This window comes from Embiotoca jacksoni, unplaced genomic scaffold (genome assembly GCF_022577435.1).
Source record: "Embiotoca jacksoni isolate LCO1_2020_lvr unplaced genomic scaffold, fEmbJac1.0.p SCAF_22, whole genome shotgun sequence".
Lineage (NCBI taxonomy): Eukaryota > Metazoa > Chordata > Actinopteri > Embiotocidae > Embiotoca > Embiotoca jacksoni.
In genome coordinates, this window is record NW_027185363.1 from 8,047,165 (window position 1) to 8,074,883 (window position 27,719).

Sequence of the window (27,719 nt, forward strand, 5' to 3'; positions counted from 1 at the left end):
TTACCTGGTTTGAATGTGGAAGTTGTTTGTGGTCCCCGTGTGCTCATAGTCGTGAACCGCCGCTGCGAAGATCATGGCGAAGATCTCAAGCTCGGTCAACCAATGCTGGGGGCGGGGGCGGGGACGGGGACGAGGAAGGACAAGGACGAGGACGAGGGGGATATTAAGAGGATCATATAGAAGAGAGTAGGGTGTTGAGGAGGAGGAGGAGGAAGAAGGGGCAGCAAGATGGAGAGGAAAGAGACATTGACAGGTAAAAGAAATGAACACAAGAGGAGAGAATGGACAGATATTAAAGAAGAGAAATGAGAAGGCAGTGAATGGAAAAAAGGGGTAAGCAGGGAATGGTCCATCAGGGCATAAAATGGAGAGGAGAAAAATGATATAAAGGATGCAGAGAAGTAGTTGGCAAGAGGAATACATTACCATCAGGGAAGAAAGAAAACAAATGGGGGAGAAGGAGACAGAGGACATGTTAGAGAAGCAAAAAGCAAACCTTCGATACGACATGCACAGTTGAAAGTCACATTTTAAACTGTCACTTTATCACTCTTTAACTTCCTCTTTGTCTCTTTGACAGTCTCTACCTGGTTTGTCACTGTTACCAAATCTAAATGAAAAGCTCAAGCTCTCTTTAAATGCTGCCACAAAATGAGACTAAACATTAGAAGTGTGCCATATCATATTGTTCAGGATCATATTGACATAATTCCCAATACAATAAAAGTCATAGTTATTAAGGCAATATTCCGCACGTCATAACATTGCACAGAGTAACAGTAGGATGTATGTCATGTGAATAACTTTCACACAACAACAGTAAGTAGGACTGAAAGTTGCTATATTTTATACAGAATTTGAATCTCACTCCTCAATTGTTGTTGTTTACAAACTAAAGACCTGACAGATAATTGATTTGGGTTTTACTGAATATTTGAAGGCTAACTACCAAGTTTATGCAGCCAAAATCTTTTTTTAACACTTTGTTGCATTCTTTGTATTTTGTCATATCGTCAAGACCATCGTCATCGTGGAATATTGTGATTTTATTTTAGAGCCTTATCGCCCACCCCTACTACACATTGCACTTGTAGCTGTGATTCATCACAATAGTAAGTAAGACGATGATCTAAAAGTAGCAGCAAACGGTTCCAGGAATACTTTGAGATAAGTTTGTCCGCATTCTGGTAGTGACGTCAATTCTAGCCCTGCAACCATTTCTGCTAATATTCAATTATTGGTATATTGGCCAATTTTTTGGTCAAAAAATCAATAATTTGTTCTATCTATTAAATCTATTGATTAAAAGTGCCTGTTGTAATTGACTTGTTTTTAAATTGACTTTTACTTAGATCAGTTTACTGTCACCTGCAACAAAGAAATGACATCTAAGAACCAGACGTGATGTTAATGTTTGCATGTTTGTGCTTTTATTTTTTTTTTGTCTGCTCATGTTTAATCTGTGTACGTATGCAGCATCTATACACACCAGTGAGTGGGCATTTCCCTCTGAGATGTGCATGAATGAGAGTGAGCTCACGTCCACAAAGCAAAGATTTAGCTCAGGAAGCCGAGTCGATATTGGTGACTAATTAGCAGTGGGGGAAGGGGGAGTCATTAAGAACAGGGTGGGTGCAAGATGGCCAATCCAGAGCTCAGTGTATTTCCTCATGGGCCTGCTTCGTGAATGACCTGTTGATTGTTGATTTAATGGAGTCTGGAGGGCCTGGGAAATGATAAATGTTGTTCTCCTGCTCTCCCAGGAGCCCGTGGTTTTAGCAGTAATGTGGTTTACTCCACGAGGCACTGCCCAAAGGAACACACCATGTCGACAGCTGTCGCAGCCACCTTATTAAGGTGATTAAATAAAAACACTAGAAGCGTGGGCGGCCGGCTGGCTGGCTGGAGACTTTGAACTGGTGTTTTTTTTAGGAATGAATGCAGCATCAGAAAATGCCCTAAAGTCACTCCACTGGGAAAAAGTGAAATATAGGTCACCAAATGGAAAAGGAACAAAAACCACATGAAATATGGAGTAGAAGTGAAGCAATGTTGCAGCAAGAAATAAAGGATACGTAAAATATTTGACTTCAAACGTTGAAAAAAGGACCATTACCAAGAATCACATTTCCCCAGGCAAAACTGGAATTAAAGAGTGATTTACTTTGGGTATCTTGTTTTTTTCCATGAAAGGACAGTTTGTGGATTCTCCAGAATTAAAAAAAAAAAAAAGAAAAAGCCATATTTAGAAGCTGCATGTCAGACAAAGCTGCAATTAGGCTGGCATACGTCAGCTGACAGAGATGTTCTGAATACCATGTGGATAAAATCCCCTTGATTTCACAGACTAAGCTTCAATCCAATGAGCTTTCTTTCTTGGAACTAAACCAACATGTTCAAATGTTTTTTTGTAGGTTTTTAGCAGGTTAGTGTCGTTAGCGTCGTTAGCTCCTGATAACTCTGATAACTCCGATAACATTATGTCGTGTAACCTGTCCGTGTCCTACTCACCACCATGCCGGTCTTGAGTAGCAAGTAGTGTACGGTCTGTGTGACATCGGCAGCGTGCATTAGGTTGTGGTAGGGGTTTTTATGTTTGCTGTATCCGACCTCCAGGGCCTCCACAAATGACACCACCGCAGAGATCGGGATCTGACATCAGGCAAAGCAACAGGAATTAGCTGCGAGTTAAAAACCCCACAAACAGCAAGGAACTTCTCCAACCCTGATGATTTTAAATGACAACTGCATACAATTTAAATGTGAGCAGCAATCTGAAATTGATGTAATAAAATCATAGTGGATAGGATAGTGAATCATTTAGGTTCCTGCAGACTACAATTACATATTCATATCAGCTTCATTGCCTGTGTCATTTACTCTCAGATACTGTCACTTCAACTGCAGTGTCCTCAGCTATAAGATGCTGTGGAAAATGAGCTCCACTACTGTCAGACGATATGAAGTATGTCCAACCCCCACATGAAACGGTCATTGTTGAAATACAACAACATTATCTTCCTCCTAGGAGACAGGAGTGTACTCCCTTCCATCAAATCAGGCATGAAGCTTCTTATTTGCACTGAAAAGTTGAACTTTGTCCTTCTTTTCATGACATCAACAAAAGCATATCAGTGACCATATATCCTTGTGACTTTACCTTGAAACGACTAATGAGGTCGTATCTTGTGAGCAACTCGTAGAATATGAATTTGAGAGCGTGATCTCCGCTGGCCTCATTTAGAGCGAAAACGTCAAACGACCACTTGTCAACGTTCTGTGTGAGAGAGAAGAAATTCAAAAGATGACATTGTCCTTGTCAAACAATGAAGTCATCCTCTACGACAATAGGGGCTTATGGGCCAGGGGAGCTGTTTTATAGTTATAAGAACTATGTAAATGGAAGTACCCCTTTTTATATCTGCACAGTTCTTGGGGGACTTATTTAGCTTCTACTTCAGGATTGGTACATTCCCACTGAAAGAGGAACTAAAGCGACGTAAGCTTACGGTTCACTGCTTTACCTTGCTGTCAGACAGCCCTTTCCCACAGGGGCAACTGCATCATTATATTCCACTCTTCAGAGACACCAGACTCCATTGATAAAAAGTCATTTTACCTGCAGAACTTGGGAGTAGGTGGTCTACCGCTGCCTCAAATGGTTTGTTTGTTATTTTGTGACTTTGGTGGTTTTTTAACCAGTTAGTTCAGATCTGACCTAACTCAAAAGTCACATAACAACACAAAAGAACCAATTGAGGCAACGGTACACAAACAACTCCTGTGTTCTTTGAGGTAAAATACAAATTTTGTGAAAGGAATCTGGTAGCTTTAAAGAGAACAATATAACGATGAATTTCCCTGACGGAAAAAGCTGTCTGACGGACAGACAAAGCCCTGAAAATATTTTAAATATAGCATGCAGTTGACATTGATTTTTTTTAATTTTTTTTTTTTTAAGGTGGCTAAAATAGAACTTGCTGCTGACCCTGACCACAGCAGAAGATTGCTGACGGCGTCTAAGCAGGACAGCTGCCCGATTCTCCAAACAAGGGACATACCAACTCTCATCTGCTGCAGGTAACACACTGACTATGGATACGTTCCTCACACGACCCTACTTCAAACAATCCCAAACTCAAAAAAAACAGATCAAATCATGAACAAACAGACTATTGTTGTTGCTATGTATTGTACAGAATAGACATTGCCAACTGATGGCTGGCTTATGTTATTTCAGCATTTCAGAACGTAAACAGAAGATATGTAGTTCCTCTCAGGGACTCCCCAGACTGTTTAGTGCCAAAACATCTAATAAGGAAAACTTGCAAAACACAACCAAAAAAAACACCAAATATACCCAAAAGGACGGTGCTAAAAATCAACCTCTTCAAAGTAAATCACAGTATAGAGTCTTGATTATGGCATGTGTTTGTGTGTCTACATTTTTCGAGTGGAGTTCTTTTTTCATATCGGAGCGTTTACGCTCAAATGTGAGTGCACATGTTAATACCTTCAGCACAGATATAACAGAAGCCGGGTAGCTGAGTCCCACCATGTTGGAGGTACGTCGGTACATCCTGTTTGGGCGAGATAAAGACATCAAATGAGGAGCACCACAGAGATGAAACACCAGAGGTTAGCATACGTGCCCCAAACCACAGCCTGCAAGCTTCCCTACCAAGACTCACTTTAAACCTTCAAATCAACACAACTCAGTGGGAAACTGTGATAGAAAGGTTAAGTTGAGCAAAGGTAGATGCTTCTGCAAGTCTTTTTTTTTTTTTTTTTTGCACATGAAAGGTTTAAGGCTTTATCCATTGTGAGGGATACAATATAGTTTAGCTTTATCACAAACTACAAAACGGGCTGTGTAATTTCCCCTGAGATCGGCTGACTCATTAGATTCAGTTGTCTTGTTGCTTAGCATCTGAAAAGTGTTGTAGAATACAGCAAAACTAATCTTGCAATAGTTTCTATAACTGCAACTACATATTAGGCTGGATGTTTAATGAGGGAAGGTGACTATCTTTTCAAATAAAAGAAAATGGTGGACAGCTCATGCTGCACCACTCTGGTCCACCTTTTCATTTTCATCCTCATCCTCCCTTTTCCAATCTTTGGTCTTTGTAAAGACAGAGTGCCTTCTGTAAAAAACAGATTAAGAAAGATTACAGCTTACATGTTGGAGGCTTACTGAGTTAAACAAATGCATGTTGCATGTTAGTATGATAAAGCCCTGCGTTGGAGAGAGAGATACTTCTAACTCTGAATGATTGTGCTTAGCCGGGCTCGCCAAGGCCGTGATGATGTATTGTCGACTCGGGTGAGGGGAGCCACCATGCAAAGGATGCACTCGCATTTCCAACAGATTGAAATTGTAAAGGACTATAGCAGTTTTGAAACCAAGCAGCACTGCTTTAGATTTTGAATTATTTTGTTCCTCTTTCCAGGCTTTGTTCATTTTTATTGACACATGTTCATGGAGTTTTAAGAAGCATGCACTTCATAACCAATTAAAAATAATCTAACCTTGAATTTATACATTGCAAGATACATACAGTCGATTGGCCATTGGCTGACAGTCTTATCTACTGTTTCTAGTCTCCTGTATCTCGGCCTTTCACCCAGTATCAGCGGGGAAAGGCTCCGGCCCCCTGTAACCATCTATAACAATGCAAAGTAAAGTGTGTCTGTTAACATTTGCTAGAATACGTCACACATCACAGTTTCCCACTTTTACATTTTCAATTGACAGAATGGAAAGATTTCATTCACAGCTATCCAAACCCACAAAAGAATACACTTCAATGCCTTTTTAATAAATGTATTATTTGATTAAGGGTTTGATAATAATTATTTGACAGTCTGCTGTAGTGCAATATGGGTAAAATCTCACGAATTAAACTATAGCCAATCATAATGTGCATAGCATTCCAGACGTATATAATCGATAACAAACTTTGAGTAGGTGTGCCTTGATGTTCTGGTTTCACCTTTGATTTGCTTTGATTTGCCGATAGATGGATGGATGGATGATGCATTCAATAGATATCCGCATATATTATCATGATAAAATAGTAAACATGGCTGGTGGATTTGCCTCTCTCACCTTTATTACTTAAATTGTTGTTTAATGTATTTGGAGATACAAAAGAATGTCCCATAATTTATCATATTTGTGATATAGATGCCATTATGGTGGGCACCACTGTAGTTATTGATATAAAAAGATTATTTTATAAAATCTAAAAATCTAAATATAGGCTGAGATAAAAAAAAAAAAATAGACAAGCTTCAATAAGCTTGAAAATCTAAATTCAAAATGTTAAAACACCTCTGTTTAAAAAAAAATGTCAATAATGTAAAGTGTAGCAGCAGAAAAAGCTCTCGAACGTGTACAGCTGCACTTGACCATTTCTTACGCAAGGCCAAATGAAAGTTGTTGATAGAATTGCTTTCAGTCGCTCGGGGCTGCACTGGTTTGGGTTCACCAATGATAGATTACCCACTTCAGGGAGAGAAAGATAAAGGTGACAGTCCATATGAATTATTTAAGATTGATGGCTGCTTGCTTGTTTGTGATTGTTGATGTGGTTTGTCAATCACAAAACAAATTTACCTCTCAACAAATATGCCCGCCTGAACTGCGTGGACGATGCTGCGGAAGCGAGGTTTTTCTTCAGTGCGTCGCAGCATCAGGCCCATCTGTCTGGTAAAGGTGGAGGCCAGCCAGTCCCGCACCTCTGAAGGCACAGATTCCGACTGGATGTCGCTGAGCTCATCCTCGGTATCCACCAAACGCCTGTAAAAAGGGATGTAATAAGTACAAGACAGGAACAAAGAAAAAGACGCCAAAACTTCAGGCTTAATAAAATATATAGATTTTATTGCAGCGCTACTCTCACAGAGGATAAAACTCAAATCCCAGCGCTGTCCATCAAATAATATCACCTCTTATGTAACATCAAAACATCTCGGGCCTCTTGAAACACCATGATGCAGAACTCAAATCCAATTGTGGGATATAAGTCTCCACGGCTACCCTGTTGTGTTGACATGTACGAGGGATCAAGAGCAAAGCCTGCAAACCCTCTGAACTGAATACATGTTGTTATGGCAAAGAGAAAGCATTCACATCACACTGATAATCACGGTGCTACATGGATTCTGCACCGGATACTTCATCATCCTCCATCCTGGAGTGGTCATGCCATTGCTGACCTTAATCTGGCTGGATCTAGATGATGATAAATTTACATAATTCCATAAACCTGGTCATATCTCCCATTCTGGACCTTAGTTCAGCTGTTGACATTTAGTGACCCAGTATGTTTCCTAACCTTATCCATACCTTAACAATTAGTTGCCATGAAAACAATGTTTCCATGAACTTAGCCCAGTACTTTTCTATGTCACTTAACCAGAAGGGCAGCAGATTAAAAAACTGCCTTTTCAATTGTGCAATGTACTGACATTAAGACTAAGTCTCCGATATGACATATTATTCAGCTTGAGGTCTTGTTAGTTGTACATATTTATCTTCCCACATTTGCCACAAATAAATTTAGTGGTGGAGGAAGTACATGTATTAAGATGATTAAGAAGATTTAGTTTACTTTTTTTAAAGTGAAAGTTGTAATACCACACTATAAAATTATTCTATGACAAGTAACATATTGAGACTATCATTTAAATAAAAGGAAAGGACATAGCACAATTGCAAGCAAACAGTTGCTTATTTTCACACCCAGCAGTTACAGAGCAACATTAACATTCATTTTGGTGTCATGCTTGTCTACCTGATGAATGTGAGTCCAATATATGCGCTGTATATCTGACTCTTTAGAGACTTAAAATGTTAAAAGTAAAAGCACTCCGAAGGGAAAGTACTTCCAGTTGATGTTATTATATTACTAGATATTTAATATTGATGCATGAACATGTAGTAGGAGTATTTTGATGTCGCAGCTGGCTGAGGTGGAGGTCATTTTAACTATTTATTTACTTTTGGGTACTTTATGTATAGCAACATGCCATATCTAATAAACTATGTATAATTTATTATAAAATCGTGATCAGATGATTATGTAATAATTGAGAAAAGTCTAGTTTTGCAAGTAACACGTGTCTATGCAGTAGGGATCTGATATTCAGAAAGTTTTCTCTTAACAGTATCCCACCGATAGTCTTATCTGACTGGTTAATATATCACAAGGGAAAGAGGAATGCTGAGAGAGAGATGCATTGCTGGCAGTACTGAGCTTAATTTTTTCATTCACCTTGATTGCTAATAATGAAAAACCTATGCTAATTCTATTGAGAGTAAAGAGCACAATGTTTCTCTATGAAATGCTGTGGAAGGTAATTTGGTGCAGTATCTGAGTAGATGTACTTCAGGTTAAGATTAGGGTGGACGTTTTACATAATTTCTGATATGGGTAATATTCTGTAACCAAGCAGAGACAAAATGGTTTAAATCAATTGCAATACTAATTACAGTCATCAATTTTGCAAAGTCTGGCCGTTGTCAGCGCTGCGCCGTGGTTCTCAATTAATGAAGCATGTCAAAACTTGTCCCCCGGTAGAGACCTGTTGTTTTCTTACCTCGTCTCCTCGATGTAAACGGATTCCAGCACAGACGCTGCATACTCAAGGTTTTTCTTGAGGTCAGCGAGGGAAGCCTCTCCTCTCTCCAGTTGCTTCACCAGACATCGTAATCTAAAACAGAGATCCAACAGTCATTTAACAAATGGGATTACACTCAGGGCCATCTTGACATGATAAATTAATTGCAACTGATATTGAATTAATGCCGTCTGGGTTCCTGCAGCACTAGGCAACATTTCTTTTTCCTGGGAATATAAACCTTTCCGCTCAGTGGAAATCACAAAGTGGGGCAGCAACAGACAGACAACAGAATACAATTCAACCTATGAACTGAATGTAACTGTGCTCTGGGATATGCAGGGTTTCCCACCGATGCAAAGTGACTAAACAGCAGAAAATCAAAGAAAACTGGATTCTCAAACTTTCAGACACCTTGTTTTTTAGACTAAAACAAGGAATCTTGGACCATGAGTGAGGATGGGACACATTTTCTCTTTTTATTTCTACGGTATGCTGCCACGAAAAAGAGACATTTCCTCCCTTTACTCCTCTGACTTAATCTCCTTCTTTGAAAATATTTTCTTCTCAAATGATTGGCGTAGGTGTAATACTATCCTACGGGTCTTTATTATAAAAGACATTCTGACTTGTCAAACATTGAAATTAATTAAAATGTTAAAAATGGCTGCATTCCATCAGCATACATGAGTGAGCTCCACAGCGCTGGTGTTTTGCATGCTGGATCACTACAGGGACACTTAATTGGAACTAAGCAATCGTTAACGTTATTAGTTCCACCTGAGCTTTTCCTGCTCAAAGTCAAAATGTCCGCCGTCTGAAAGGTCTATTTAACTCTAAAAATTGCACGTCTTTGATGTCTTCAGACTCCGCTTTGATTTATTTGCATGTGTTGGCTATTTAATATAAAAATAGCGTTAATATTGCAGTTCTAGGTGCTTCTATGAAGTGGCTTTTGACACCATCAATGTCTCCATTTTGTTAAACTGCCTGCTAAATTAGTACATTGACACTTGTTTTGCCCTCGATTGGTTCGGCTCCTACTTTTTCTTAACATTTTGTGCACTTTTTAAGGACTGTGGTGCGCTTTATAAAGTTAGGTAATGAAAAAATGGTATAAGCATTTGAGGTCTTTGTATGTAATAGTTTGCACACCGGATTGAAAACATTATGCGTACAGTTTAATGGCGTTACAGTAAATTATAATGATGCACAGTTTATCTTTCAATGTAGGATTAACAGAAAGCTATTTACTGATACATTTTTTTTTTTTTTAAACGGTACACTTGAGTGACATGGCAATATACTATACACCACCTTCTCTGTATTATATTTCAATATAGATTTACTCGTAACCATAAATAAATGTGTTTAGTGTGTCATTTCCTTATATTTTCATGCCCTCAAGCCCAAAAATAACATTAAAGGGAAAAGCGACTTCAATTTTGGCACACTGCAACCTCTTGCAGTTCACCACCTGCTGCTGTGCTGGAGGTCACACGTTCCCTTTCACAGTGAATGCCCAGAGAGGCTACGCTTGTTGTTGAATTATTAAGCAGAGAGAGGGGAGAGTGGGAGGTTTCCGACGCACTCATTGATTACATTTTCTGATAGCATTTGCTGTTTTTACTAAGTAAAGGATCCAAAATGTTTGTGTGAAGATGTCTGAGAAAAAAATGCTTTTTATAAAGATTTACTTTTGTCCATTTATTCTTTTTTATGCAGTGATCTCTGCCAAGATGTTTAACACGACAAAGAGCCTACAGCCAGGCTCTGTGAGGCTGCACTTAAACACAGCAGTACTCTGAAATAACTGCTCATATTAGCATGCTATCCTGCTCGCAATGGTAATCTGTTTAGCATAATTTTATGTGGGTTATCATGCTAACAATGGCCAGCCTAAGGACAGCGGATTGGAAATAAATCAGTTTTGCAGATATTTGGTAATAAACTAAATACACATAATCAAATTACTGGACAAACAACTTTTGACTTCATGATGGTGCGAGATGATAGGAGCCGTTAATATCTGCATTAAACAGCTGTGAAAATGTTTCTATAGAAAAACTAAATGTCAGCCTCACAATGGTGCCAGAGGAAAATTTTGAGGGTCAACAATGTCATTAGGATTCAACCTGTGGTAAACATTTTTTTTTTTTTTTTACCAAATTCTATATAAATCTGCTCCACAGTTATCCATATATTTAAATGATAGCCTGCTAGTTTCCATAAAATCAAAATCCGGGCCATCACTGAAGTCATTAGAATACGATGTCTGGGAACTATATGAACCAAGTCATGGTAGATTCACGGAGTAATGCTGGATTCAAATGGAACTTGTGAGCTCGTAGTTACAAAAAGGGAAGTCGTGTGCACCGTATGCTTGGCGTTCAAGTCGTAAAAAAATAGTTGCTAGGCAACGACAACATGGACGCCGTCTAGAAGCAACAGAGGATAACAATTTAGCAAGCTAACAGGGGAATAAAGTAATGCAGGAATTTCACATCATATTGTACCAAAACCAGAAACATAAAGCTTGTGGCGACGCTAGACATTCGGGTTTAATCCTCTGGAGAGCACGAATCAAATAAAATGTAATACCAATCCACCAGACTGATCTTGAGATATTGGTGGAAGGACATTGCCACCCCTTGAGCACTGCTGCTAGCCACAAATAAAAGGGTAAACAATTGATCTGATGATATAAAACATTCGCATGAATGAGATAAATGCGCTCCTTTGAACCACGACAACAGCTGCTTCACGTGCTGATATCTCTCTTAAGCTGCTGACAACTATTTTAAGAATCATAAGGAAGTGAATGGATGAGCTGCAACTCTAGAATCACTGCATGTGTGATTTGGATGTCACTAATGATGGTTATTAAGAACAGCTGTGTGCCAGTGAGCCTCCCTGCTAATACACATGAATACAGAAAATACCCTCCCTCCTCAGAAAATCTCACTGTCAGACTATAATTCACCACTGATGACATTTCTTCTGCTGGCCATTTGCTTTGACTTTGTCTTTTATCCCAGTTGTGCTCATTTGGAAAGATGAATGACATTAGCACATGCATTGAAAGAAACGTCTGTTACAGGCTCCTAGTTTTTGTTTGTGTAACAATAGAATAAAATTGATGTCAAAATCAATTTTTGTTTTTGGTCAATGAAAAATGATTTCACTAGATATGGAGCATCCAGGAGGGCTTTATTGTGAGAATAAATTATTTTTATAAAGTGTTGAGAATAAAGAAAAAGCAATTTAGAGTAAGATGGATTTTGTTTCTTCTCTGGAGAGGCTGATCATCACCTGGTGGTGAGTTGGATCAGATGGCGGGGGAGTCTGCTGTAAAGACCTGGCAAGCCCAAGCGTGTAGTGAGGGTAAACTGTGAACGTCTGGCGGAAGAACCTGTCTGAGTGGACCACGTTCAAACCCTCTATTGTGGATGCGGCCGCGAGGAGTTGTGGTCGGAAGGTCATCGGTGCCTGTCGTGGCGGCAACCCGAGAACCTGGTGGTGAACACCGGGGGTGAGGGAAGCTGTCAAACTTAAAAAAGGGAGGCCGTTCAGGCCTGGTTGACTCAGGGTTCTCCTGAAGCACCTGAGAGGTACCGGCAGGCCAGAAAGGATGCAGCTGCGGTGGTCGCGGATGATAAAACTCGGGCATGGGAGGAGTTTCGGGGAGGCCATGGAGAAGGACTTTCGGTTGGCCTCAAGGAAGTTCTGGCAAACCATCTGACAACTCGGGAAGAGAAAGCAGGGACTACCCCAGGCTTTTCTCAGCGGGGGGTGGGGTGGGGGGTCGTGACCGAAAGAACGAGGTCGCGGCTACAAGCGGACGAAATTAGTTTCCTCCGTAGGGTGGCCGAGCTCAGCCTTAGGGAGGGAAAGGAGCTCGGACTTCAGGAGGGAACTTGGAGTTGAGGCGCTACTCCTTCGCGTCGAAAAAAGTCAGCTGAGGTGGTTTGGCATCTGATCAGGATCCTCCTGGGCGCCTCCCACTGGAGGTTTTCTGGGCACGCCCAACTGGCAGGAGACCCCGGTGAAGACCCAGAACACGCTGGAGGGATTATATCTCCCGGTTGGCCTGGGAACACCTCGGGATCCCCCAGGATGAGCTGGAACATGTTGCGGGGGAGAGGGAAGTCTGGGTTAGCTTGCTTGGCCTGCTGCCACCGTGACCCGACCCCGGATAAGTGGAGGATGGATGGATGGATGGATGGATGGATGGGTGGATGGATGGATGGATGGATGGATGGATGTTGTCCTTTTTTTTCTTTATGCATTGTAGGATACAGGGAAATCTGATATGACCATTCAAAAATCATCTTGTCAAGGCTGTACATTATTGAGACACTCCTTTCAAAAAAGTAGAAAGAAATGTTTGTGGTGATGAGGTGAGTGCCAGGATGTACAATAAACGAATGTCTTTGCCAAGCAGAACAGAATTGGGAGGCGACACGCCAGGTTAATAGCTCAGGTCAGGCCCAAAGTATCTTCTGGGCAGAGAGCCACCTGAAAAATTCTGTTTAACCCTGACAAAAAGCCGGTATGGAGTCACGGCCATGTAATTTGCTGTGGATAAATACTTAGCTGCGAGGCAGTGTAATAATTTCCTTGATGCCTTTTATTATCAACGACAAGCACATCTTTTCAATCAATTTTCTCCAATGCACCACAAAATGAAAAGGGCACCTTGTAAAAGCCAGACCCGTTGAATCACATGGATCAAAATTATAAATAAACATACCAAAGAAAAGTAAAGAATAAAAAACAGAGACTAATGCATTTAGAATATTCTAAACATGATGTGATTTGTTTATGGCTGTAAATAAATGTAAAGCGTCAGAATATTGTAACAATTCCTCCAGATTGACACGAGAAATTTTTGTTGCTTTCAGATTTCATGCTTTGTCCAACTGCCAGTCTGAAAATCCAAATATTTTCAGTTTACAGTGCGAAAAGAAGCAAATCCTGCATTTGACAAGATGGATCCATCAGATTGTTTGGCATGTTTGTGCAGTAAATGACTTAAATGGCTAATTAAGTAATAACATTTCGAACAGTTAATTCTATTAGTTGATTAAGCACATAATGCTGTAGAGTAGCACAATGGAGACAGAGATATAAATGTGAATGCTGACACTGGTGAGAAGTTATTAACATAAGTGTATATAAAGACTATTGCTTTGAAATAATTTTTGTTCAAACTACTATCCTGAGAATATTGCTTATACATATACATGAGATACAGTTGACAGTAGTGATAAATATGGTGGATGTATTGGACTGAGCTGGCACTGTATGTGACTTACAATACAGGCATTTGAAAAAATAAGTGAATCCTATAAAAAGTGTTGACTTCTACACCACATTTAAACCAAGCCAATTTTGTATCATTTTTCAAACAACGCTTATTAGTAATACTGGTGATATACTGAAACAACTGACACATAAAATTGACATTTTGCCATTTTATAATTTGAATAAATAAAGAAACTAAGATCAATCACAGTGAAAAAGTATGTACATTTATCACACCTTCAACTCCATATCATTGAATCAGGGGTTCCGGATTAAGTGGCAATGATTCAAACCTCTTTAGGGAATGACTGGAGGAACCTGTCTTATCTTAACCTGTGATAAATTGAGTCTTGTGTCCTCTTTGCAATCAAATTGTTTGGTGTTATCATGCCAAGCTCTAGAGCTCTGTAAGACCTTCAGAAAAAAGGTTGTAGATTCTTATAAGTCTGGCTATAGGGATTTAAAACCGCTCAAAATAGTTTAAAAATAAATCATTTCCTTTCAAGGTAAATCAAGTGGCATAGATTTCACACCACTGCCAATTTGTCCAGGACTGGCTGCCACCGGCTCCAAGAACAGCAAAATCTCCTTACAGAATATGTACGTGACCTTTGTAACTGTTGCCGCCAAAGTTCATGCGTCTACAATCAGAAACAGATTGCATACAAAGTGATCTATATGGAAGGCCTGCCAGGAGAACACCTGAAAGATTAAAATAGAATACAAGCAGCTTAAACGTTTGTCTCTTTTCAGTCTGAAAAACATGGCGTCATCTACAGACTTCTGCAGCCCTGACCATAGCTGAGGTTCAGGGCGTTTGATGTGTGCTGAAGCGATGTCTCGTGTTTGACAGCTCAATATTTCACGGGCAGTCGCAGTCAGGCGGGGGTCAGCTGGTGAAGCCTGACCTGCAGGACCATAAAATGTGTACTTGAGCTGTCGTAATGTGAGAAATAAAGCTGCAGTGCCAAGCTGCATAGCTCATTAAAGACCTTTAGCTTAGTAGGTGAACCGTGGTTGAATAGCGAGCTACTGCAGACAAACAAGTGGATTAGCACAATGTTCTTAATGGTGTTTTTGACTGCAGAGGTCAGGAAGGAAAAATGCATTTACATGAGTGTGACAACAGAAAAGGAGATGGAAATTTCCAAGTGAAATTTCAACATTCATGATTTTACAACTCCGTCTTGGAAACGAAACAGTAATCATTTGCTGCAGCTATACAGCCCCCTCCTATAGCCACCCCCCCAAGTAAATAATTTCACTCATAAACTCCCAAATATTGTCTCATGGATGTTTTTTTCTTTCCTCCTCTAAATTGTCAGATTTAAGCAGGCCAGTGACAGAGTGAAGCAGAGACATGCGCCTCCAGCTGTCTGCTTCTGTATCTGAAGATGAGAGATTTATTTGTTTTCCCTCGTAGGGGTGAGCAGATAGCAAAGAGAGGAGATTAGAGTCTGAGTTCAGGTTGGGAGCGTTTTTCTCCTCCATTCTTTTTTTGCCCCCAGTTCACTGGCCTCAGCTGACCTGCTCAGAGAGGGGAACGGAAAAGAAATGAAAGGACTTGAGCGATGTGGTGTCAAAGTAATGCCACCCGGCAGTGTACAGTCAAGACTCCACAATGCTCAGCCTCTCGACAGCTGTTGTGACAGGCAGATGTGGAAAAAAAAAAAGGGGAAATTAAACAGAAGAGGGTAACGTAGCAATAGTTTTCTCCTCCCTCGAACAATTGCTTTGTCACTGAAGCAAAAAAATAAAATAAAAACACTCCTTGCACACCCACTAGGAAAAACATTTTCAAAATGAAATGTATCCCATTCTGACCTAACTCATTATAAAAACAGGTCCTTTTCTGCTTTGAGAAGCTGCAGCAACAGCCGGAGCTTATTTTCCACACAGCCAAACACAGAGGATGCCGTAAATGGGGCTGGTTGAGCGGAGGGGTTGGAATGAGAGCACTGCCTGGATGAAAAACATTGGTCACGGCCTGCGTTCCAATGACATGCTAGCCTAGATGGTGTGTAATCAATGGCCTGGTCAATGCAATCACCCGGGGAGATTAGCGTGCTTTTAGGGAACACACACAGGTTTGGGGCTGATAAGAGGAAGGACGCCTGTAAAAACATGATGACTGAGTTAAGCCGTGGTGTCACATATTCTGCTGCCTGCACCGTGATTTGTGACTGCAGCGGAGAAGAGATTCATCAATAAATACCGCAGTTCTGGGGAATTTTAACGAGACAAATGGGGTGAAGCAGAGGCATGGTTTAATATGGAGTTTGTGTCTGATTAAACAACAACTAAAAAAACAGCTGTGCTTAGATCAGAGTAGTTTTTTTTGATTGATTATGACAAATAGGACAGGTTTTAAACTCTTCATCTAATCCATTGGTTGAGCCTCTGCAACATACAGAACTGTTGATCAGCTGCTATTGACAAAAAGAGATGCGCTTTATCATCAGTGATTGCAGCATCTTATTTTTTTTCTGATGGCACTGCAGAAGGTATTTAAAAATACATGGCATTACACAAGACACAATTTGTAAAAAAGTGAAATCTTAAACAGTATTACCTTATTGGAAGTAATCCACTTGCGGAAAGTTTTAAATAAGTGGAACGTAACTGGGCTTGTTTTGGACAAAAACTAACTTTTTTCTTTTCAGTCTTTGATGTGATTAGTCTGGAAACCTTGTACGCATAAAGGTTCACTCAGCTACTCTGAAGAACCGACCAATCGGCGACCAGTGGGTGTGACAACTTTTGATCAGATTGAAGTCAAGGGTTTGTTTTGAAACGTGGTTCCGTGCTAGACCTACAGTGGGGTTAATGCTAGATGAATCCATATGAACAGCTGTGGCAACGCTAACAAATATTAAGGAAAAACAATGATTACGGTGGAGGGTCTCTGTTGGGTACAGCTTGGTGACTTTTGACACAAAACATACGTCATGTGGTCGTCAATATTGATTGGTTAAAGGCTGCTCCATTAGATTCAAAATGAACCGGAGGTCCAAGACCATTAAGATGCAATGACTAGAAACAATCCCTAATGGAGCCTGACCAGACCCATATATTCACAGTCAATTTGGGTCACCAGGCTACCATTAGTTAACAAAAGATTCCTATTTTAGATATATTCACTTATCAACAGTATGTTGCAGAGGCTCACCAATGATTACCCAGCAAACAAGTTTTAAGTTCAGTTTTATGTTGTTCTAAAATGAATGAAAAATATTGTGAAGAATATATGGTTCATATTGTAGAAAAATGCAAGAAAGAGTTTAACTTTCAAAGCAAGCTAAGTCATTTTCTTCAAAGCACAGTCATGTGTTCTTTCTGTGGGTTTAATTAAAATAATATGGACCAAATTTGTGAAAGAGAAATTATTAAATTTGAATGCATTGTTGCACATAGAAAAAAAATGTGTCTTGGATTCCGAAATATCTCAAAGACAGACATAATAAGTAAGCCTTTTTAAAATGTCTCTTTCCTTCTTTTTTTGTGTTATTGAGCGTGAGCTAAATGCTTAATTGTATGAAAATACAAATGTTAATGTAACACCCACACTGAGTGTAGGTGGCCATTCAGTCTTGACCGGGAATAACCACAGCAGGAACCGGCTGACTGTTTCTGCCGCTGTTGATGGCTCCAAATAAAACTTACAAACACAGTTAAAGTGCATGCACACGCTCTGAGCAATATTGATAACTCCTTCAAAAAGTTCCAATATCTGTTCTAAACAAAGCCTTTCCCGTGGGAGGTTGCAAATGACAGATGTGACAAGAATGACGTGGGACAGAAGAAATCTTAAAAAAGATCAGTGGTATGCTGAATGCTGCCCACTCATGTCAACGTCTGCCAATCAAATCCAATAAATGAAGTTAAAAAAAAAAATCATCCATAAAACTGTGAGCACAAGAGACAAAGAGAGAATCTATCCTTAATATCAAAACCTTTTGTTCATATCGTAGAAGTGAATTCAGTGGTTTCCATTTTAATGCAACAAAAACAAAAAAACTACATGTTCCCAAAACATTACTGTAGATCCAAAACAATATTACAGACATTCAGTGATTAGACCCTGGAACATATTTACTGGTCAGCCTTCCTCTTTTATGCAATGCGCCAAACACAAGCTCATGAGCTATTTTAAGAAAACAAATTTCTGTCATCTTTGAAAATCTATAAAATTGGCAATGCTGTAAGACACAATTCTCTCATCCCAGTACCAGTGGGTTGTTTTGAGCCATTATTGGCATTATTTTCAATCTATTATGGTCATTATGTTATTCTTACTGTGCCACAGTGTTTGACACAATAAGCTTTTATGTTAAAAACGGTCAGAAATGTATCAAATGGTTTACAAAAAGAAGTGACATTTACAACTTAACGGTATATTATTGACATTGTTTTAAGTTTTTCCTACTTTGTGTAGTGGGTATCGTTAATACAGTTTATATTGACAGAAATCAGGTTTAACTTATTAAGTACAGATAAATATGATCGATGGACTGATGCAGTATAATTATAATAGCACAACACTGCATGTACATAAAACAGAAACACCGTGCCGTTACGGCTTGACTTCAACCTTGCACACCATCACCTACAGCCATCAGCTTTATTTACAGTATGGCAATAAAGCCTTTAGTTGTGTAGCATTTGAACTTTGGTTCAAAGCCGCTCAAGGCAGGATTTTTGTGGAATTCAAATCTTATCTAAAGAGGGCTGTAAAGGGCACAGAAAGTCAGTCCGCCTCTCATTCACATGCTGTGAATTCTTCTTTTCTTCCTCAAATAAAATCCAGGTGTTTGGTTTGACCACTGAATAAAGGAGTTCTGATGGAAGTCGATTAGTGAACATACTTGGAGAGAGCGGGGTTGACACTGCAAGATCACTCGTTTAGCAAAATTCAATCCATAGTAAAGGACATTCAAATCAGGACAACACTGAGACAGATGCACACGTGCTTCATCGTCATACCATTTTGGATATTAAGCCTTAAGAAAACCAGCTTCAGCAGTTTTCAGCCTGCACACAGTGAGTAAGTGAAGCAATGAACCATTTGGCAACAGCACAGGGTGGGTGTTTGATTTACCAACAGCTAAGTCATCATTTAAAAGGTTGAGCATTCATCTGCCATATGGGCTTTTATCATGCCACTAAACTCTTTATAAATTTCCAAGGTGCATGAGAAATAAAGCACTATAAATTCACAATGCATTTCAAGAATGTTAATTCATTCACATCCTCTTATATCCAAATGAGGTTCCCTTTATGGTATATTTAAGAGCGGAGAACGCCCTCAGTCAAAAAACAAAACGAGTCGACCAGAATATTTCCCTACAACTTGTAATTCTGGCAATTATTTCAATGATAACAATGTTTTAATCAAACTAATTGTTGAAATCTGTTAACATGTCAAGGCAGCTACATTGAAATCTGCCAATCTGCCAGTAACATAAGTTTAGCTAAATAATCTACAGCATCTGATCATCTCAGGTGTTTTTTTGCACGTGACTGTTTTTTATTGGTTTTGACATGGTTTGAGATCTCAGGTCTTAACTTGGCCAAAACTAAGAAAACAACATCCAAATTGTAATATACTGTATTATTAAAATTATTATAAATATATATTATAAATATTATACAATTATTTTATAAAGCCACTCTTTGTAAAACTTTTAAATGCTTTGACTGTTGCAAAGGTAATATCAAAAAAATGACTGCAGCAGACGGCACATAATGAAAAATTCTGAGCCGTTATCACCATTTAACATCTTTATCCTTAGTTAGTGGGTCAGAAAGTTCAAGTTGTGTTTTTTAACATAAATTGTCTGGGTATTTGGGTGTTAAATGAGAATGAGAATGAGAATGAGATGAAAATTCTTTGGATGAATATTTTATAGACTGAAGACAATGAGAGTGTTCTTTAATGGGTGGTATGGCACCTCATCTTCCATGCAGACCAACAACATAAAGAGACAACATTAAGTTTTGGCCACAGATTAAAGAGGCTAACAATGATCATACAAATGCATTTGGTGTGGGAGTGGTTGTACTCTCATACTGTATGTGTGTTAATGAGCAAGTGTGCCTGTATTTGTGTTGCGTCTGCAAGAATAAAAAGCTTTTCTAAACCTAAACTACATTTCCTTTAATCCCAGTAAGCAATTTGTGAGTTCTGGGAAGTCATTTGTTCTGCAGAGAAAAAAAAAACCCAAAGCCATCAGCTTAAAGGGATAGTTCAGATTGTTTGAAGCGGGTATTATGCGAGTTGCTCAGTGTACTACCTGCAGTAGATGGCAGCCTGCATGTCCCCAAGTTGGAGAAGCAGGAATGGAAGCTAAACAATGTATTGCATTGGATGGGCTGAACAACAAAACATATTTTAGCCACCTAGATAAATCAAAATCAGTTCAAGTGTCTATTATATTTGAAATGTTTTCACCACTTTACCTTGCAGTCAAAGAGATTGCTTAGCTCCTGTGCTATTACAGTTCCATGCTTCTTCAAACTGGGAATCTGCCAACCCCCATATGCTGCAGTTAGACTGCGTATTAGTATCTCATATATCCACTTCAAACGAGCCAAACTCTCCCTTTAACAAAGTGCAGTCAGTAAGCATACAAGCAGCATTACAGCACAGTGACAGTCAGCACGATATCAGAAAAACATTAAACTTTATGTACCTGTATTTTGTGTGTGTGTACTGTATACTAGGTGTGTTGTGATCAGTGAGACTTAGTCCACACGTGACAAGAATAATGTAGCTGTGGTCCAGTAGGCAACACCTAATGGAGCATGAAAAACATTGACAGCAGCCAGAAGGAAACTCTGAGCTGAGTATTCAGCCAGGGTAACACACAGCCGGCAAGAACATGTTTATACCTGCTTTAAAAACACTTTAAAAATATCCTGGTATGAAAGAAATACATACATAACCCAGTTAATTCAGATTATAAAATCGGATATAAAGTCTCCCACTCTGTTCCAGATTTAACCTTAATCCCAACCCCTGCATGTGTTAATTTTTGCTATTGTTAAAGTTTGATCAACTATTTTAATATATTTCAGTTTAAATGGTTCAAACTGATTCACACAATGCAAGTGGATATCAAATTATTGTCAGAGTAATGATGAGACTGATTAATCCAATTTGTATAATTATTATTATTTTTTTTTTTTTTGGTTTAAATTGTGTACAAAAAAACTGAAAGCAAATTGTTGGAAGATGGTTTATGTTTGAGGTGGATTGTTGGCATAAAAAGTGGAGAACTTTGATCCCGGAGCCCAGACGTGTGATTATGTGTAGGCAACAAAACACTATGACTGGTCTCCCACTCTGTTCCAGTGTTTGAATAATGATCAGAAAAGAGTTTTTGCAGGACGTACGATGTCACAGTGAAGTTTACCTTTGACCTTTTAGATATAAAATGTCATCACTTCATTATTTTGTCCTGTTCAACATTTGCGTGAAACTTTGACATAATTGGTGTAAAACATATTGAGTTATGGCCCCAAATGTGTTTTATGAAGTCACAGTGACCTTTGACCACCAACTTCAAATTAGTTCACCCTCGAGTCCAACTGAACGTTTGTGCCAAATTCTAAGAAATTTCCTCAAGGCGTTTATGAGCTATTCCCTGCGTTCCAAATCGCATAATATGTCTTTTTTACTTTTAGTATGGACTGCAGCTACCCTTAAAAAGAATGTACTGTTGCATGTAGTATGTGTACAATTAAGCAATATTACACGAGAGCGTGTGCTTTGTGATTATTGGCACAACAGTAATGCGGTCAGGAACGAGTCCGTAAGCATCCCTGAAGTGCATATTATATGAAATTCAATTCCAATTATATATTCCCTGAAGGTGGAGTGATATTTCCAGTGATGAGCAGGGTGTGTTGTTATGCTGATTTGAGCACGTTCCAAATGTGCAGTTGACCAATCAGATCTCTGGGTCGGAACTACTTGCTGTATAATCGGGACATACTACTTCATCATAAAAATGCGTCTTGAACTTTTACTCATTTTGTCATATCCGTGGGTCAGAACAGCTCGAGTAGCATGCTGGCCTGCATACTGCAAAATAAGACCGGATGTAGTCGGACATCCTGGTACTTTTGGCATCCTACGTTTAACATACTATGTATTGGGACATACTAAATCCTTTTTTGGCATACTGAGTAGTATGGTAGTATGGAATGCATGGTTTGTTCAAGAGAATGTTCCGGACATAAGGCTGGACAACACGAAAACATCAGCTGTAACTGTGAATGCATAGAAAGTCCTAAAAGAATGGAACCAATTGTAGCTCAAAGTGCAATTTACTAAATCCACAAAAATGTCAATATTATACTTCCAGATTAAACATTTAAACAACTGGGTGGGTTTCGCGGCTCTGATCCAGCTGCTTTTTGTCAGTCCACACTGCTCCTCTCTTTCTCAAAGTGAAATCTGCCTGAGTAAAGCCACTGAGAATAACACAAGTCAACGAACATGCATGAAACCTGAAAAAGCAGACACGGACAATTAATGCTGCCTTTCCATGATGAATTAACAGAACCGTTAAAAAAAAAATGGTAGCAAGGGAGATGAGGTCAAATGGCAGCAAATGAACTCTCAGTAAAAATGCGAGTTCACTGGAACGAAGACACCACTGCAGAATCGCATAATTAAGGATTAATGGGCTCAGTAATGACTGTATTGTCCGCCTTTTCTTTTAAGCCTCGAATGACAGCACTTACGGGTTTGAGTAACACATTATGGAAATAAGGGAGTGTTGTAGAAAGTTGATGTAGCAAACCTATTATTTCCCGTTGCAAAGACCAGTCACAGATCCCGGTGCTGCTTGAGACATGAAAGTTTGACGTGCAGATACAGATACACTGCATTTCAATCGAAAGTTACACTATGGCTTATTCAGTGAACTTTGATTACATTTTAAAGCCTTTTATCCTTAGATTCATAAACCTCTGAATATCTTTGAAAAACCTTTGGTGAACTATTCAATATACTGTATATTAGTGATTGTAAATTTAGGAAACCAATGTGTAATACATTAGAAGCCCAGTCCAAACCTGTAGTAATGACTGTGCTATTATGTTGTGTACAGTTGTAATGCTTCCATGCTTTAGGCAAGGCAAGGCACGGCAAGTTTATTTGCATAGCACATTTCAACAACAGGGCAATTCAAAGTGCTTCACATAAAACCATTAAAAGTATCAAAACATCAGGCAAACGAAAAGGACATTTAAAAACAATTAAAAACAGCGAATAAAACATTTAGTCAATTATAAATGAAAAACTTTACATTACTGGCATTTTCCAAATACATTTTTAGAATGGCCACCAATCTCTTTGTTTTAGACTTACATACATTTTCTGTTGTTGACATTTTGGTGAAATTTGAGAGTTAATTTAACATTCATAAAGTGTTGTATGGCGTTGGAAGACCAGAACTGCAGCAAATATCAACATAGTGATAAGGATAAAGTGTATATGGCCTTTCCTTGCATTAAAAACGTTGTGGTCAGATGACATAACTGATTTAAACTGTTTTGATCGTTTTACCATTAATTCAACGTTCACTGAATGATCTTTTCAAAAATATGTTTTAAGTCCGTCCAAGTCAAACCAGCACCAGCCTGCAAGATTGGAAACCACCTAAAACTATGTATGCATTAAAAATGAGTCAACAGCAATGCTACGTATACCAATCTGTGTGAAATAAGGACAAATAAAAAACACAGACTCTTTAATATGCTAAAAGTAACATTTGACAGACTTTATTTCCACCAGGCCCTTGTTTCCCAGGTAGTATAGGGAGAACATTATCTACAATCATCACAGAGAAGCAACATGTGGTTCATATTTGCATAAATAGATGGAAATGCTGTACCCAGATAATATGCCTGTGTTGTTCTCGCTATTATACTTGATTAGCAAAGCCAGCAGAGTGGAGCAGCTCTACCAAACATTCAACACACCACCGAACAGGAACTCAGGTCTGCTGAAATGCAACAGACAAAGAGACGTTTGGAATTATGGAATTATAGATTACAAAATTCAGTGGTCTGACGTGAAACAACCCAACTGTGCTAATTAACCTCACTGAGAATCTGCACAGCTCCTGTCACTCCAACAATTCACACAGGAAATGATAAACATGCAGAGCTATGGAACATTCATATTTCTTTCTCTATAGCATGTCTTCCACTAAAGTATGACACCGTTCTGTCCTCACCATATGCCATGTACCATATGTGCCACTGCAGTATGTGCACTGTATGAACTCACACTGTCTTTTCATTACTATATCAAATTCCTGTGAATTTATTGTAGAGTGATTCTAAAAGTTGAGCCTCAAGAATTACAACTAAACACCGCAAAACAAAATAAACACATTGTAACTTTAATCTCTCTCGCACACACACACACACACACACACACACACACACACACACACACACACACACACACACACACACACACACAAATCCCCTCATTAATTTCCCCTGAGTGACTATACCTACAGTTCTACTGTCAAACATGCTCTCTCCCTTGACATGTGTCAGTGCTTGAAAGTAATCCCTAAAAAGATGCAATGCACGAGTTATGTAATCTGACAGATTAAAGTGCATCCCATGGCCAGTGTCTGTAGTAGACCGAAGAAAGAAATTGTAATTGTAAAATCTGCTGCTGTCAGGTTGAATATTTGTTGCCTTTTACTTTACCGTGTTTGACAGTTTAAATGTTTTATGACCTCCCAGTTTTAACCAGCCTAATGGCATTTTTTTTAATAAGTGTGAAGTGTAGTGTTAAACATTTAAATTACCCCAACTGGCCCTGTCTACTTTTTTGAAATTGCCCGACAGCATCTAAATTGTGGCCAATGATTCAGGGTTGTGAATCAGGTTAGAATTGTAAGTTAGTGGTAAAATAGTGAGAAGAACATTTAAACATTTCAAAATGGGAATTTCTTTCAGGCGAAAGAGTACGAGTTGGGTATATGTGACAGTTTAACACTTTTATATGACGCCTGTCAAGCCTTCCAGTGTAGCATGCCAAATGTAAAATGTACCTCTTGAAAGTCCTGGAAAGTTTAAAAACGATCCTTCAGTCAATCGTTGACTTCCTTGTCAGCTTTAATGAAATGTGTTGATCGGAGTATCAATTAGTCCAAGCTAACTAACAAATTTTACTTCATGAGTTGGTTAAAAACTGTCTCCAGCTGATTTTGAATATTTTCAGCTTTCTCATAGCCAAATGAAAACCCTGTTTAAGTGTGCTACATATACATTTGATAACTAAACACTGGAAATCATGCAAATTCAGTGCACTGTAATAGACATACGGCTGACGGTAAAGCATACCGGTCTCAGGTGACACCTTAAAAAAAAAAAGCCCTCGTACTGTTCACTGTTATAACAAAAATATAATATCACTATTTGTCTGTAAAATGCTTTCTTGCTTGCACTATGAATTTTGTACAAGAAATAGATGAGGATGAGCAGAACAGGACAAAGCTGCTATTGTCTGATAATGACATTGTGCATTTGGACCAGTTTAGTGTTGAGCCATAGGTCACCTGCATTTTGGATTTAGACCTTAAAGCTGTTGTTACTCACATAAAATACCAGAAAATAGCTTAAAGTTATATTTTTTAGGCATATAATACAAATAAAATGTACGCTGTTACACAGACTGTGTAGTAGGAGTGTATCTTTTCAGATCAGACATGCGAGAGACAGACTAGAACTTTACACTTGCCATTTTGTACTCTTGTCCCTAAATTGTTTTGAGATTTGATTTGATTGTGTGCCGTGTTTTAGCAACTGAGGAGGTGAGGGGTGGTGAGTCACAGCAATTTGGACATTAACCACCTCTCACATCCACATTCTTAGACCAGAAAGGAGGGGGAAAGAACTTCACGCACAAGCACACCACTTGTGGAAATTATAACAAGGGTTTTTGCCAACTTACATCTAAACACAGACCTCGGATGATATAACTCCAGGACATACCAGCTAACAGGGTAATGTGCAGCTGTATATGAACTGATAAATCAAAACATTATGACAACCCTAATATGCTGTTAGTTATTTGCGTTCCACCAAAACAGCTCCAACCTGCCAAGCCATGGGTCCTATATGACTATAATCGTCTGACCATATCTGTTTGCCCCCTTCCAGAGTTGCTCAGGTCTTTACATTGATCATTTCTCCTCCATCCTTCGCGTTGACTTCAAGAACCCAGACCTTGACAATCACCATTGGTGTCAGATAATTGCTGTTGCTCTGTGAGTGAATGTTGGCTCACTGCTACCACCCAGATTCACTCTTGACTTGATACAATTTTCATTTACAATGTAGAGTCATCACAAGTAGGTCACTTTTTTAAATGATATTTTACAAATACCAAAAAAAGCAACAAAATAGCTGAGCAGTTCACATGCACACAGGATATAAAACATAGAAGAGGTATTCCGTACTTCAATGTGTAATTTGGGTATATCTTTTGGTGAAAATAAGGCAAAATTAAATCGAATAAGTATTTTTAAGTATTGAAAAAAGTGCTTTTTTTTTATATTCTCTTGTAAAATGTGTCCATGAGAACTGTGTTTGTTTATATTTTGTCTGTTCATTCAGTGGAGTCCACCATGTCCCCTGTTCATAACAGGGTCATTAAATGCCAGTAATTCACTTACCACAATCTAATTAGGTAAAACCAGATTGTTAAAGGTCATTGGATTCCCATGTCAGATGAGTCATGCAGACCAGAGATTACAAAGGCTTTTTGTCTCTCTCTGTCAGCCACACAAAAAAACACACACACACACACACACACACACACACACACACACACACACACACACACACACACACACACATATACATTAAGTATACACACATACGCTCACAGTCATGAAGCTGGAGGAAGTGGTAGAGTCTGCAAAAGTAATATCGAAAATATACGTTTCGCTGCTTCAAATGGCAAACTGTCAAATGCATGAAACAGTGTAGAGAAGCAGGTCATTCTCCCCAAACTGTCACCAGCGTGCCCTTGAGCAAATCACTTAACCCCAAGTTGCTTCAGTAATGCAGCTAAGTGGCCAAAAGTTTTTTTTTAAAAAAACAGCTACCCAAAGTCAAATGTGTTTAATGAAATAAGTCAGTTGACGCTGAGCCGCAATCTAAGAAAACGAATCAAAATATTCATACTTGTTAAACACCAGAACTAAATAGGGGTTATAGAAATAGGTCCCCGCTCACAAATACAACATACTCACATTCTACAATTAGATATATTTGCTGTGCGACACTTAAAATTTCTTAATAATCTAAGAATAGCAATTAACCCAGGGACACTATTTTTAGGAGTCTTTCCAGCCCTGAGTAGCCAGCACCGCTCTGGATGCCAGCAGCAGGTGTTGCCATTGCCAAATGCTAAAGCTAAGCTAATGATTTTAACATGGATTTCTTCCAGCACTGACGGGCCAATGTGGGCACATCAAACTAAAATCTCTGTACAATAATAACCACCTCAGGGCAAGAAAAAGTGATAGAAAACTTGCTTGTGCTGTGGAAAGTATAGTTCATTTGTGGAGTAATTCAAACACAATTACAGCTGAGGAGTAAATAAGATGAAGTAGAACAAAGAACAAGCTGTGTAAAGCAATTACACAGGAAGACAGAGAAAGGTAGCTCAAAAGAAAGAGAGGACATTCACTGTTGTTTATTTGGGCAGGTCCCAGCGAGATGTGAAATAATTCCCTCTG

General features: G+C 39.0%; 1 protein-coding gene across 6 annotated transcripts in view; it reads right to left on the bottom strand.

Annotated features, from left to right (window-relative positions):
• pde1cb (phosphodiesterase 1C, calmodulin-dependent b) overlaps positions 1-27,719 on the bottom strand; it is a 100,846-nt gene that overhangs the window by 16,418 nt on the left and 56,709 nt on the right. For all 6 annotated transcript variants that reach the window (XM_069157741.1, XM_069157740.1, XM_069157738.1 and 3 more), the window contains 6 exons: positions 8,608-8,721; positions 6,623-6,805; positions 4,514-4,580; positions 3,161-3,277; positions 2,512-2,652; positions 5-105 (listed from right to left, as the gene is read on the bottom strand). In XM_069157741.1, the coding sequence (XP_069013842.1) occupies positions 5-105; positions 2,512-2,652; positions 3,161-3,277; positions 4,514-4,580; positions 6,623-6,805; positions 8,608-8,721 (723 nt within the window). The remainder of the gene's footprint in view (positions 1-4; positions 106-2,511; positions 2,653-3,160; positions 3,278-4,513; positions 4,581-6,622; positions 6,806-8,607; positions 8,722-27,719) is intronic.